At 41.2% G+C, this 15,603-nt stretch overlaps 1 protein-coding gene across 2 annotated transcripts; it reads left to right on the top strand.

Annotated features, from left to right (window-relative positions):
* Positions 1-212: 212 nt before the first annotated feature.
* Positions 213-14,348, top strand: mlxip (MLX interacting protein). Of its 2 annotated transcripts, none has more exons than XM_083978692.1 (17): positions 213-781; positions 3,729-3,835; positions 4,535-4,620; positions 4,807-4,896; positions 5,030-5,071; positions 5,458-5,698; positions 5,975-6,064; positions 6,247-6,341; positions 7,460-8,069; positions 8,762-8,868; positions 9,040-9,151; positions 9,241-9,353; positions 9,602-9,709; positions 9,863-9,990; positions 10,069-10,192; positions 10,838-10,967; positions 12,932-14,348. In XM_083978692.1, the coding sequence occupies exons 1-17, from the start codon at positions 474-476 to the stop codon at positions 13,036-13,038; spliced, it is 2,598 nt and encodes an 865-aa protein (XP_083834818.1). In that variant the 5' UTR covers positions 213-473; the 3' UTR covers positions 13,039-14,348. The 2 variants fall into 2 exon arrangements, with proteins under 2 accessions (XP_083834818.1, XP_083834819.1); XM_083978693.1 differs by having other exon boundaries at positions 5,527-5,698.
* The last annotated feature ends 1,255 nt before the right edge of the window (positions 14,349-15,603 follow it).

Consider the following 15,603-nt stretch of genomic DNA (forward strand, 5'->3'; position numbering starts at 1 on the left):
TTTTTTATTAGAATTTTTATTTTATTTGATCTGCAGCAGAGGCAGAGGTCTGAGGAGAGGGCCTGTGCCTGTGGTGTGGACCGGGGCTGAGCGCCGCCTGTGTAGGGCCCTGGGGTTATTTTGAGCGGCTCGGTGGGTGGGGCTCTGACGCGCTGCCGTCGACCAATCAGAGGCGCCTCAACACAGGAACTTCCTGCTTCGGACAGAGGAGCAGTTTTTTTTGTCAGCTGGTTTCTCTCTCTGGGACTCTTAGCTACGTCAACTACCTAGCACCAGTGCAACAACAACAACAAATGTAAATCTTAATGTATCTAACAGCGGACTTTTTGAAAAAATGAGCGGAGTTGACAGACGTCCGGGGGGAAGAGTGAGCCTGGGCCGCGCCGCCGCCCGAGCCCCATGAACGGGAGACTTTTTATTGTCCTAGCTAGCTGGCTAACGTTAGCTATTTGTCTGGCGAGTTAAAGACAGACATGGCCACTAGAGAGATGATGTCTTCGCGGCACAGATACCGTCGTCCACCGGCGAGTATAAAGCAGGAGCAGGACGACGACTCGGACGCGGAGGAGACGCACCTGGGGCTGGAGACTCAGATCATCCACAGCGGACACTTCATGGTGTCCTCGCCCCACAGCGAGCACCCCCCGAAGAAAGGCTACGACTTCGACACTGTCAACAAACAGACCTGTCAGACCTACCACTTCGGCAAGGCGAGCACGTCGCACTTCTCCATAGACGCCTCGCTGACCAAGCTGTTTGAGTGCATGACTCTTGCATACAGGTGAAGTATGAGAGGCCAACAACAATAATAACAACAACACCCTCTATTCATCTTAACTCTCCATGCACTTCATGCTGCATCCTGTCCACACAGCAGTAAAGTCAGGCATGGGACAACTGGTGTGAAATTGCAGTCACGGGTTTATCTTCATGGTCACTTCCTGCTAGACCAATTATGATTTCATGTGGTGTTCAGAAAACTTAACTAAAATACTGTCATCACAAGTACAAGGCCTGCATTCAAAATATTACAAATATAGATGTATAATCAAAAATATTTATCTGCAGAAAAAAGTCAACAAATTTCCCGAGAGTCACAAGATAAGACACTTTTCAACAGCAACACAAACCTGATGCTGTGGATGAGCTGCTAGAGGTCCATCTCTGGTGGCGCTGTTGGTTGTGTGTAAAGTGTGATTGATACTGTTCATGAGAGTGTCAGCACTTCCTGCATCATCGCTGGTCATTTGATTAAGATCCCCATTAGCTGCCACACCTGGTAGCAGTTACTCTTCCTGGGGTCCATTAAAAAGCCACAACACACATGAAATGAAACGGAACTTCCAAATAATATGAAAAGCTGCACAAAACAATAATGAATCAATACAACAATAACATACCAATAACAACAAAAACAATATCAACAATGACAAAATCAGTTATATCATATACATATAACCCTGGACAGACCAAAAATCAAAGCAGACTTAAAATGATCTATGCTATCTGCCTGTCAAGGCATTGTCTTTTAAGACATTTTTTAAAAACAGTTACCAGGTCTATGCTTCTAGCATTATCAGGTAGTTTGTTCCAACAAGATATGGCTCTACGTATATAAGGCGTTTTTTTGGGTGTGATTTCACAAGAGGTACAACAAATAAGCCCTTTTTCAACCTTTGCATATATGAACGCTCTTTTTTCGCTGTATAAGCCAAGTATTTTGAGAATTGTAGTCATGAGGTGAAATTCAATTTTGGAGAGAGAGAGAGTGAGTGAGGTCAGTCACTACAAATTACAAACATAATATGTTATTTCCAACACTGCTTGCCCTGCACCATTACCACTGCAAATGTGATGTATGGGTAAAGGATGTATGCAGATAATAAGTAGTTTGAATGTTTTTTGTTTTTTGTTTTGTTTTTTTAGTATATTTTTTTGGATAATGGATAATGGATAGGACAGCTGAGGGAGAGACAGGAAATGGGAGGCAGAGAGAGGGGGAATGACACGCAGGATAAGGCCGCTCGACGCAGGATTCAAACCGGGGCCGTCTGCAGTGAGGACTGTAACCCTCAACACATGGGGCGGGTGCTCTACCAACTGAGCTAAACACCGCCCCATTACTTTGAATGTTAAACATGAATATTTTATGTTTAGTGTGATCTTCTACACAAAATTAGATTTAGTCTGTAATGACATAGAACCAAGAGAAGCAGCACTTTACATTATTAAAACAGTGTTTGTAATCTGTACTTGATAAATAACCAAAAAACTGCTAATAATCAGAAGTGGCCTTGATTAAATTCCTAGACTTCAAAGCTTCATAGGTTTACAATTTACCACCTGATATCACAAATAAGGATGCCTCTGTGTGTGACCTTTTAAATAATCGATTTATTGATCCATTAATAACATTTTCTTTTGGTCTATTAATCTCTCAACCTGAAAAAGAGAAAATCTTTGGGCTGTGCCATCATCGATAATCGATAACCTGTAATATGTCATTTTAAAATGCAGCCATTGATCCTGAAAAGGCAACTTATAGTAAGTATTGCTCGTAGTTTTTAAGACAATGTAAAAGCATTGACAATGTTGAGATATAAACTCAGTGTTGCAAAGAAGGTTTAAATGCAGTTGATGTCAACAGATATGCAGAAGCACTCTCTGTTTACAGCTCTGGTGTTGCTGAGGCGTTGGTGCAGAGCCAGCTGCTCAGAGGATTCCCTCCGACTTTGTAAACGACACCAACTCGGACTCACTAGGAAGACTATTAATAGAGCAGGAAAGCACCATTACCAGTAGCTGTTCTGCTGTTGTCATTTATCTTAAAAGGAGAAAAGGCTGGTATTTTTATGCATAAAGACAATACATTTTACTAGCAGGAACACACACTGTTGGGCCTGCACAGCCTTCACCTGTAACACTGTGTCTTCTCATTGCACCAAACTGGCTTTTGTTACTGTAGAAGTTTTTCCACTGACACAGAGTTTGTACAGAAAGTGAGTCCATGATTCATGACAGGATAGAAATGAAAGATTTAACAGGAAGGAGTTAGGACAGGAAGGATGGAAAGAGGAAAGCTGTGTGTTACCCTCTTTGGATTTGGTATGCCTCCACAAACACTAAAAGGCGCTGCATATTATTGTTGAAGGGCAGCGGTGTTGATACCCTCAGGTGTTACAATTCATATCGGTGTTCTTTCTCACATTTTCATCCGTAATATGGACCGACTCTGTTTATTCTTGCCTGTTTGACTCTCCTCAGATTGTTTATGTTGGCTGATACTGACTGTGCTGCTATCACAAACATCCCATACTGTAGCAGTACAAGCGCACAGTAAAAACCTCCTTATGTTTAGTTGCACAGATGTGTGATGATCTATCTGGGTTTATTTACTTGGACAGTGCAACTGCTGTGTATTTCTTACTTGAGCGTGACCTTGACGGCCCCTCCTGTTTGCTTTTGTGCTTTAATATCTTGATGTGCCTGTGCTGGTCGAGGTGACCTTTATGTATTTTTTTTTCTTTGTTGAATTATGAAACGTATACACATTAGATTCTTTGGCGAGAGTTGAGTTTGTCCCAAATCTTAGTAATTCAGTGAACGACAATCTCTTCTCTTCTTGCTGATGATCAGTTATAATGTTATTACTATGTTAAGCCATCACACTTCATCTCTTTCATTTGTGAAGTTGTCTTGTCTCAGTGTTATTTCTCTTCTTCTTCCAGTGGTAAGTTGGTGTCTCCCAAATGGAAGAACTTCAAAGGGCTCAAGCTGCTGTGGAGAGACAAGATTCGCTTAAACAACGCCATATGGAGAGCCTGGTATATGCAGTGTAAGAGTTCACCACTGTCTTGTTCATTTGATATCCATTGTATAGATGGATTATTTAGTATGCAGTTTTAAGTTACTTTCCATCAAGCTGCTGTATGAAGACATCAGGAACTGGACCAAAGTGTCTGTTTTCTGAAGGAGGGGTAGATGGTCAGTACTCTGTCGTCCTCTGCTAATACTTCCCTCTTTCAGTTCTTCAGGACGCAGATGAGTGTGCATTCATGGATGCACACCTCATCGTGCTTGCTATGGCAGCATAGGACTGGGGTCTTGAATTAACATTGGCACAATCTTTGCAGTAGGAACAGTTCATCTACTGTACTTGCCATGTGGTATTGTGTGAGATTATCTTTGAATTATTTTGTTACATGTATTTAAGTGATTTTATGTATGGATTATTGCAGTTTTTAACAGTAAATTTATGTTTGTTTTTTGTATGTTGTTATTATCTTGAATCTGATGTAGAGGATTTATATCCTGTATCAGATGTATTTTCATTAAATTCCATTAAATAGCAACTCTCATTAATGTCAAACAATAAACCTGCTGGGTGACAGGTGGGCGTTCGCCTGTTCATGTTGGCAGCGCCTGGTGACGCTGCAGTGTGTGTTTATGTGTTAATGTCATTTAGTGGACAGAAAAATGTGGAACTATGTGTTTTCAACTGGGAGTGACTCAGATCATTTATTTCTACCCACAGATGTGGAGAAGAGGGAAAATCCAGTCTGTCACTTTGTGACTCCCCTCGATGGTACCATGGATTTGGACGTCCATCGTCCTGCAGAGGTACAGACGGATCATTACGTGGTGCACAAACAACAACTGTGACTGTTTTCTTTCTTCCTGTGCATCATTTTTGGTTTGGTCTCACAAACATTAGCTTGTTATTTAGTTACATTCTTCCCCTGTCACTTCCTTTCTTTGTGCCTTTATTGTTGACCTTTCCCTCCCATCTTCCTTTTTCTTCGACAGGCCAGTGCCACAGAGGGGAAGTGCTGGAAAAGAAGAATTGAAATTGCCATCAGAGAATATCACAAATGGAGAACATACTTTAAGAAAAGGGTACTGCATTGCTCAATATTTTTGATAAATATATTTTGATATCCTAGTTTTGTAGATATATCCTGATGTTTTGAGTACTTTGACAATATGCTGTAAATATTCATCTAATGTGGCACTCAAACCTCCGTTACAGTTACAGAAGCACAAGGATGATGACCTGTCAAGCTTGCTTAAGGTATGGGAAACTGTGTCATGCTTCACCCATCAGATTGCCTTTAGTATCAACATGAATATTACCATCATCAGTATCTATTCAATCAGATGTTGATACTAATGGAATTAATCAATGCTGCTAACCCAGGCACCTTCACATTATTGATATACCTTTGGACACAGCACTGTTGCCTGCTTGCATTTAATTTACTTAACTTGCTGATACATGCAGATAGTATATACATATACACACACATACACACGTATATGTATTATGCACACATGTTTTAATTATTTTTCAGATCAATGTGTGATCTGTAGATGTATTGTGTTGAAATGGCTGTACTTCACACTGCATGCTTGTGTGTTACTAACTCGGCTTGGTGGTTGCATTTCAAACACTCAAAGGGGCCAGCGGAGCAGTTATCGCTGTTTGGGGAAGTCTCTCCAGACATGCTCCGTGTCTCCTTTTATCAGGATGAAGAGGCCGCTGCGCGCCGTATGCCTCGCAAGCACAATGAAGCACCTGCGCCCATGGAGATGGACACCCTCTTCGACATGGACGTTCTGATGTCCGAGTTCTCAGACACGTTGTTCTCTACATTAGCCTCGCACCAGCCCATACCCTGGCCCAACCCAAGGGAGATTGGTGAGAAAAGCATGAGTCGTCTGTTTCTGAAATCAGTAAATGAAGTAGATTTTTTAAGGATTTTTCTACTCACTCAGCACCTGATTTAGAAGCTGAGTTACATCTGAGCTACTACTTTTATTTATTCTTTTTTCCCCTACATTTGAGTTTGTTAACAATCTTTCTAAATCCTGCAGCTGAGATTAAACAGCTGCAGGCTTGATCTCAGTGTTATGTTATGCATCTGTCAACAAAGCGGCACATCTCGCCTTTTCTCTCCGTCTCTTTACCTGTCAGCTCATGCAGGGAATGCAGACATGATCCAGCCAGGACTCATCCCCTTACAACCCAACCTAGACTTCATGGACTCCTTTGATCCACTGCAAGGTAGCAGTAATAAGACACCACCTACAGCCCCTACAGCAGTACTGCACACACACTAATGGTGCACACTTTATAGAAATCAAGCACATGTTCTTGTAACTCTGCTACAGCAGTTGGCTTAGCCTAACACAAAAAAGTAGTGTGATTTTACTAACCTCTAGCTAACATAGAGACTCTTGTTGCAGACTTATTTCACAGCCTCCGTCAGCCCGTCTTCCCCTCTGTTTCCCCCACTGCATCATCTGTCACCCCTCTATCCAGCAGCAGCTCTCAGTCACAGGTAAACACCAACCCATGGCACAGTCCCTAACACACACCACCATAATGAGTTTTTCCCAAGGAGTGTGTTATAAAATGTACTTTTTGTCAAATTCTATCAATTTACAAGGATTTCCACCACATGTGCTACCGTCTTCCTTTCTTAATGTAGTTACAAAAATCACTGTAACATAATAATATTACTAAACTTTAGTCATGTAGGACTTTCAAACATGACGTGCTGCTCAAAACTGCTTAACATCATATTTAGATTCTTGTGAGTATAAAACACTCACTCAAAATATGACTAAATATCTTTTGCTTCCACAGAAGTAATTTATATTTAGCCATATTTTGGTGAAAGTACATTTCAGAGTTTGTGTTGGTGTCATAAATGCAGCTTTAAAGACATGTTTTGGCAGCATTTTAGGTCTTCTTCATCACAGTTTTTCAAACAAATACAAGATCAAAGAATCTATTCATTACTAGAAGCCAGTGTAAGAACCTAAAAATAAGGGATTGCTCCAGGATTGGTGTTCTGTAAAACATTACAGGTATGTCCTTGTATCTTTAAAGATATGCATTTTCTTCATCTTCGCTAAGACATACTGTATATAAATGCAGGATGCAGAATACAAGATGGGCTCTATGCACAGCTCCACTACTTCCTGAATTTAAGGCAGCTCTTTTATTTCCTGTCTTACATTATTGGACAAACTGATTAATCCAGGTGTGTCTGAGTAGTCACAATGGTCAGACACACCTGGATTAATCAGTTTATCCAATAATGTAAGACAGGAAATAAAGGAGCTGGATTAAGTTCAGGAAGTAGTGGAGCTGTGCATAGAGCCCATTGGCCTCCCCTCTAATGAGAGTGTTTTATTGGGAATGGCAAGTTGATTGCAGATGTGAAAATTAAGCTTAAGTGTTTTTGTACAGCCAGGAGAATAAATAATGTCTTAATATTTGAATAAATTACAAATCCACTTGTTGAGACTGTGTTTTATGAGAGTCATTTTACAGTTGTGATTTTACCAGCATGATAGAGATAAAAAATTACACTTTTATATCAAACATCAGATTGACTATAGGAAAGGACTAAGTGTGTTTATTCCCTTTCCCTTTGTTATTCTTCGCCAGGCCCAGTTAATGTCAGCCATGCAACTCACAACCAACCACATGTCCCCTCCTGGACCCCTGTCCCTCGCCCCTCCCATGGTCAATCAAACCAGTCGAGCAGGTGGCGGCGGCGGTGATGGCGGTGGTGGGGGTGAGGCGGCCTATGTTCAAAACTACATGACTCTCTTTCCTGGGCAGGTGGCGCCCAGTGATCAGGCAGTAGTGTCCTCAGTCTCTCAGACATTACCCCATGACCCTCTGGTGCCTTGCCTGCCAGGTCAGGACATGGCCTCAGCGGCCCCCATGGTCCCCTCCCCCTTGGACAACGCCTCTGCACTGGATGAGACTGTAGCGCCATCTGTGATCACGCACACAGCCTCCTCCACAGTCACACCCAGCGACGCAGCAACCACCTTCACCCATCGCTCAGAGTACGGCTCCATGTCCGCACAACCTCCACCCCCTCCCTCCCAGCTCCAACCCATGGCTTCGCTGCCTGCCACTCCCGTGCAGCAGGCGCAGACTTTTGCCATGCCCCGCCCCTTTCTGTCATCCAGTGCCAACAAAACTCGCCCTGTGCAAAGGATCGCTCCGGCAAACACCCTCCCCCAACCTCACCTCATCCTCACAGGTGAGTTATTTATGACCTTAAAGAGGAACTATGCAAGATTTGCACCTTGATTAAACAGCTGCGGAGTAATTGTGATGGTTAAATGACTTGTTACGGGGAGAATGGAGGCTCTCCGCCTTCCACCTAGCTGCTTTTGGCAAAAAACCAACCTTACAAGTTCAGCGCCTCCGACCCGGTATTCCAGATCTCATCTTGCAAGAAACATGGACTGCTTTAGGGCGCTAAGACACAAACACGCCTGGTTATCTGTAATCTCTTGTTAACGTTACCCATCTCAGTAGACATCGCTCCATGGATTCGCTTCTAGCTGGCTTAGCTGAGAGTTTTTACGACAGCGAAAATATGCGCTCCAAAACTGTAAGAGGAGCTCCGTAGATTAAAAAAAAAAAAAAGGCAACAAAACAGTGAAAAAGGAGCAGCCTTGCACAGTTCCCCTTTAAAATCAAGATATAGGCCCTGCATTTGGTGAAATGCCGAAATAACTGAGTGGGGATCAGTCGTTTAAACTTCCAGACCACTGTGATGCCACTTGGCTGCATAGAATTGTTCGATAATGTAAAATCAGTCTTGAAGATATTTAATCCTCCAAGGAACAATGCAGGGGGGAACCTGTATGTCAAACATGATTTTATGGATTTTCATGCATAAATGCACACAAAACTAACTCCTCATTCTCTAATGCTCCTCCTCAGGCCCTTTCTCAGGTCACGCCAACGCTGTGATTGTTACACCATCACCTCTGAAAGCAGATGTGGTTCCTAATAGTGGAGTGGTTATCACTTCTTCTCATATAAGAGGGGTATGCTGTCATTGTCTTTCTCACTGTTTTCTTTCTTTTCAAGACTGTGGGTCTTGAAATGACTGAGACACATTATATTTTATTGCCCTAAAATATGAAACTCAGATGTACAAGTTACAAAGTTTTAGTTCAAAGTATAGTTCTTTTTTTTTGTCCTTTCATGCATCTCAGGCTCCTGGATTTCATGTTGTGTCTCAGACACAGAAGTCTCCCCAGCCAATCGTCCCCAAAGAAAAGTCTTATTCGCCTAGCCGTAAAAATCAGAAAACCGCATCTAGTGTCGGTGAGAATCTACCTTTCCCCTGAAAGCATGTCATGTCTCCAAATGCAGCACGTTGTAAAAGGTCTGTTTTTGTTTGCTTTTCTTTTCAGTTCACAGCCAGCCAGCTTCAGGTCAAGGGTCGCCGTGTGTGTTAGATCAAGTTCCCAGTCCACAGCCACTCATCAGCAGCAGCACATCTTTGATAAAGAATGAACAAAATCAGGTTTGCTTTTGTTCATATTTCTGAATAAAAATGACTTGTTGATGTTATTGCTTCATTTTAATGAGCATATTTTCTTAGATCCTCTGATTTCTTTTATGTCAAATTATTTAAAAGAAAAAATATTACAGACTGAATTTCGACACTTGTAAAACCATTTCACACCTTCACATCAGTAGCGTTTCCCCTTGTGGTTTATAAATTCAACATTATCAGTAAGTCTCTACGTATTATCTTTTGCTGTGTGACAGAGCCGGAGGACAACACACATATCCGCTGAGCAAAAGAGACGATCGAACATAAAAATCGGCTTTAAAACTCTCTGCAACCTGGTCCCCACTCTGAAGTCCCAATCAAATGTAAGTTTTTGTACTCTTCATGAAATATCCACAAAACATTCAAGCAGTTACTCTTTCTTGGTCATGTTTGTGCACAAAATCGGTTTCACATGTTGTGCATATTGTATTTACGCTCTCCCTTTGTGCCCATGTACATTGTCTTTGTGCATTTAGAGCAGTAATGCAGTGACATTGCAGAAGACGGTGGAGCACATCGGGAAGCTCCAACAGGAGAGGCAGCAGCTGCAGGAGGAGGTTAAGAGACTACGAGAGGAGATAGAGGAGCTCAACACGTCCATTAAGTAAGTTATAACATCGCATAAGTGCCACCCCCTCCTATGACGTACGAAATCCTCATCATGCTTTCATTGTTTTCACAGCTTGTGTCAGGAACAGCTGCCCGAGACGGGGGTACCCATCAGGCGGCATCGGTTCAACCACATGCAAGAGAAGTTTAATGAATATGTAAAGACCCGCACTCTTCAGGACTGGAAGTTCTGGATTGTATCCTTCAAAGAAAGAGCTCCCACCCTCTTTTCTACAGATTAGTAATTCGGAGTATGGTGTCAGCATTTTGCTTTGATCTGGAACAGTCAGCCTCTTCAAATGAGACTGATACATATCAGGATGATAATATCCTGTGTTACGCATTGTAAACATAAACCCACTGCAAACTGGAAAGGTTGCACAACGGAAACAATTTTAATCATCCTGTTACTCTCAAGGAAAGCTTTACTGTTTTTTGCTTTATTTTGCTGATTCAACAACTTTCAACAACTTCCACGCTCTTTTGTTGAGGGTGTGTTTTCTACCAATCTTGATTTTGGGTAGAGTTTCCCAGCATTCATCTGATAGCTAGTGTCAATTTCCCTCTCTGCATCAATTATTACTCATTCATTAGCCATGTGTTTATTTCTGGTATATACAGTGTGCAGTAAGGCTGCATTTCAATCTTTGTTTAAAAGGCATAACTTACTCGATATATAATCCGTGGACTAAGAAGAACAGGTGCTATTCGATATATACTGTACTTCTCAGTTTAAAAGGATAGATGAAATGGTAGAAGCTTCAGACCCAAACACAGTTGTTCAGTCAGAATGTAATTCCACTGTTGATTGATAATTGATCCTTGACCGTCATCAATTCCAGTTCAGCATCATTATCAAGCCTCTCTTTGAGTCCTTCAATGGGATGGTGTCAACTACAAGCAGAGCAGAGCTGTGTCAGACAACACTGCAATGGCTTGAACGCCACTGTTCCCTTCCAGTGCTCAGACCTAGTAAGTGGAGACAAGCACACGTCAGAGCCCAGCTACAACTGATAGTTGGGGAGGGGACTTCCTTCCAACTGCATAGTAAAAGAAATAGTACAACATTACTTTGTGCAATTCAGTTTCACCTATCTGTTTCTTATCTGTCACTAGCTCTGTTTTTTTCTGCTGTGTGTTATCAAGCAGACATATAAAATGACAGTAAATTTAGCAGAGCCTCATTTGAATAATACACAAAAATCAGTCAGACAGTGACGATCACATTTTCCATTTTTCTTCATCCAGTCTTCCTACATCCCACTCAAAATAATACACTTTTGTTCCTGACTCAGTCCGACTTCAGCGGTTACACGAGGCGGATCTGATAATGGAGGGTGACGTCAAAAGATGTCAGTCATTCAGTCACAGTTTTCTGCTGCTCGCTGGAAGCCGGACGCGTGTCGCACGCAGCAGAAAACTATTATCGTTCCATTTTAACATTATTTTTAAATTCCTCTGAGTCATTGTCTTCAGCATGACACAGAAGGTTCTTCTTACACCTGCTGGAAAACCCTGGGAGTTTCATGCAGCAGTCACGAAAAGAAATCCTGGTAAATGACGAAGTCCACCCGCACTGTTCCCTTTGAAACACCAAACTTAAAATGTTGTTGCACGTGGGCACTTTCCAGAATGAATAGTTTGATATGCAGCAAAAATCCTGCTGAATGTCTGCAGCATTGCTGGTCCCATTAATGGTGTCTTTTATGTATTAAGGAGGGTATTGAGAGACACACAGTCTTTCAGAGGACTATTGTTCACTGGTGGAAGACGATATGTGCACACCTGCTTTTTTTGCAGGAGGAAGCACCTTAACCCACTTTACACTACCACTACACTAAACAGCTCTTGCTCACTACATCAACGCCACAAGGTCCGATGAGATGAGTGCTGTATTCTCATCCTGTTGCCACCTAGTGATAGAAAAATCTATCAAAAAAAATCAGTCAACGGTGCAGGTTTAATGCATTTATGACCATAATAGAAAATGTTTTAATCCATTAGAGTTTCACAGCCGGTGTTGCAAACTCTTTGGGTCTGTTTCTATACCCCCAGACCATTGCAGTGTTGAATTAGATCTCAAGTGGGATCCAAGGCTGTGTGGCACACAGTCATTATGAATAGTTGAGTCATTGTACTGAGCTGCCACTCACAAGTACATTGAAAAATGTGTGAATCAAGTGCATGCTTTCTGTGTGGCACTCTGTTAAAGCCCCAGGATGTAAATTATTTGGCTTTTTATTAGCAGAAATCAAATATTGCTTTCATAAATACGTATTTCACTATAGTCGAATCACAACCGCATACAAATGAAAGCTTTCTTGTACCTTAGAATGAGTTGTTACAAGTCGTTACAAATATACAAGGGGGGGGCGCACTGAACCAAGGCGGCCATGTTGCATCGCCATTTTTTATGTTCAGTGTCAGCGTGACCGTATGCAACCACAGAAACTTAACGCAGCTGTCGGCTCAGGGAGAAAGTTTTCCAGGTAACGCCTGTTAAAACTGTCACCACTGTGTAGTGTGAGGAAGGACGGAGGCACTGATGGTGCATTCAGGTGCAGTCAGGCAGACGGCTGTCGGCAAACCAACTGGATGTAATTTTACTTGACAAGAGAAAGACGGTAAAACGTGGGTCAGGTAAACAATACGACATCACCATGACAACATATTGTCACGCACGCCTGTATTGTTTTGCCTCGTGCTGGCGGACCACTTGTTTACATAGACGCTTGTTTATCCTGGTACATGCAGCGTCTGTTGTCTGTCTGAGGTCTGCCCGATTTCACGTGAACGCAAGAATACGTTCAGATATGCAACTGCACCGCTAGATGGGGGGAATTCCTACATACTGGGGCTTTAAGACACATAGCAAACCTGTAAGCTGTGCTTTACAGTCAGCCTGTATCATGATGATGTGGTTTATTGTCTTTCAGTGGTGCTGAGTACACTTCGTCAGCTGAGCACAACAACGTCCATCCTCAGTGATCCATCCCTGCTGCCTGAAGAAGCCATCCAGGCCGTCACGCACCCCGACGTGTAGCCTGCTCTCAGAGGAGGTGAGGTGAGCTAAAAGCCACCAGAGCCTTTTTACCAGCAATCACCAAAGTGACAGTGACATATCACTACTTCACCTTGAAGCTCACCACGTCTTCCGCGGATGCCTTGAGTAATAAATGAAATAATAAATGCAGATTAGATCTGGTTTACTTTCACTGGGTGTGTGCAACGGTCATACATTTGTTGTGTTGTACACCGTTGCTTGGCGATGATGCACACATGCAGCCTAACTTTTGGCAATGCATTGATAACAATTGTGCAAAAATTACTTCTTTTTTTTTAATGATATTATATTTGAATGACAGCAACTACTGCTACCTTATCTTACTTTAGGTGAAGATCTTCTAAATACTTTGTTGGAAGATGGTACTTGTGGTTTGCTTTTAGAACAACAGTATATATTTAAATGGCTTTTATAATGTACAAACATCATTGTGTTAAAAAGGGAAATATTGAGTGATAGTTCATTTCTTGTTCTCTTTAAGATGTATAGTAAATAACTAGTAAGTATATGAGGATGATGCTTTTTTCACAAGAGGAGGAAATGAATGGGTTTTTCCTTTTTTTTCTTTTTTTTTTTAAATGGCAGTATAGTTTGTGTCTTTTTGGATAAAAGAAAGCCTTCACATCAGAATGTAGGAGTTGCCTGAAACATGGCCAAGTTGATTACCCATTGGCTTCTCTATACCTAATAAATACCAGAGAGATTACAGCTTCATCATCTTTTACATCCCTCATTTACTCAGGTGAACGTTGTTTTGCCAGTTAACATAAGTGGTTTCCTGGTGGTTTTTCCGTCCATGCTGAACAATTTCCTTTGTACATTTCTCGCTCTGCGTGGCGCAAATTATACACAAGAAAGCAGTCACTTTACAAACGTGGGTTCATTACACATCCTGGGCAGATCACGGCACAACTTAGAGCCCTCATAGGGAGTGTAACTTAACTATCAGTAAAGACTATATATAATTGTACTCCTCGCATGTACAGTATTTCGAGATGTAAATCTGAACGCACAGTTGCTGTCTTTTCTCTTCTTTGTTGGTCACTCAGGGTTGAGCTGGTGAGCTAAACTATTTTTGAACAAATCAAGTCAGTATCTTCCTCAGCAGGAAGACACGTTTCTCTGTAAGGGTTCAAGGTCATTTCACATGGTTTGATTCACCCGTGTGTTTTGTTGTTTAATTTAATACACACAGTTACACTAATTTCTATTGTGTCTTATTGGCAGACACAGGATAAAACAATTTGTCCGCTACAAGAAAGAAAAGAAACAAAAGCCATATCAAAGTGAAGTTACTGACATATTTGATGGAGCACTTGGCTCTGTTGGCCAGAGAGCAGATTTAGTCTGTGACGGCTTTAAGGTCAAAGTGCCCTTACTTGTGATATATATACAATATATTCACTCCTCAGGCAGATGTAGTTCTTCTGACTTGTGATTTTATTTTATTGTCTGCAGAGCAACTTAGTTGTACAGTATCTGAAGGCACCACTTCACACTATTTGATGAATGTGCAGCTTGTTGTTTGCGTTTTTTTTTTATTATTATTATTGTGAATTCCAGGTGTCTTTGAATGAGATTTTCCTTTCCTGTGAAGTAAACATATTTTATGATTTACCTGTTGTTTTACAGGCTGCTCAAATTGTAATCCCACTGATAAAGCAGACATTTAACTTTAACAGTGCACAACTCTGCAGTCCATTGACAGTGTTGCAAACCGAGTGTTAGCTCACAGTTACCCCCAACTATTTATTTCTCCTATAAGAAAATGAAAAACAAAAATGCACCTCTGAACGCAGCTGTGATTGAAAATAAAATATTTGTTTTTGACTTTTCTGTGATTGTTGTCACCCCTTCAAACAAGGAATGAAGATGTTATATAATTTACTGTGAGACAAAAAAAATGCCCCTATTCACTGCAGGATGGGATTTAAGTGGTGTTTCTTTAACCATCCAATTATTTTAAGATGTTTCATCTTGGTTGGATTTCCAACTTCAGTTTGCTGTTTCAGTGAGGTGGTTTTATACTGGATGATGTACGTACATGCAGTAAATCACTGCAGATTGGTTCCCCCAAAATGTAGTATCACATTTCGTTTGTTATAATAAGTAGAGATGTTTTCTTATGCTGCATATGTGTTTGAGTGTGTGTGGTTTTTTTCAGTATTCCCAAACAATTTTTAAAATGCCTTTTGAATAACTCTATCACAATAAAAGTGACAAGAAAAAAATTGAAATTGAAAACTTCACTTTTTTTTATTGCTTTCTTCTCAATAAATATAATTAGTTTTTCAATAAATATTACTGTTATCAGATACTGATAATACATAGATAGGAACTGTGGAAGTGTAGGGTAATTGTCCTTCAGTTAAAAAACTTGGTTACAAAAATAGATTTTCGAACGACTGGATGCTCTGTAAAAAAAATAATAATTTAAAAAAGGAAAGAATAAATCAGAAGAAAGAAAGAAATACACCTTTGATACTGGTGAAATCATATCTAGACTTTGCGGAGCCGCTGGTCCAGGAGCAGCAGCAGACACTG

This window comes from Trachurus trachurus (assembly GCF_905171665.1).
Source record: "Trachurus trachurus genome assembly, chromosome: 9".
NCBI classification, from domain to species: domain Eukaryota; kingdom Metazoa; phylum Chordata; class Actinopteri; order Carangiformes; family Carangidae; genus Trachurus; species Trachurus trachurus.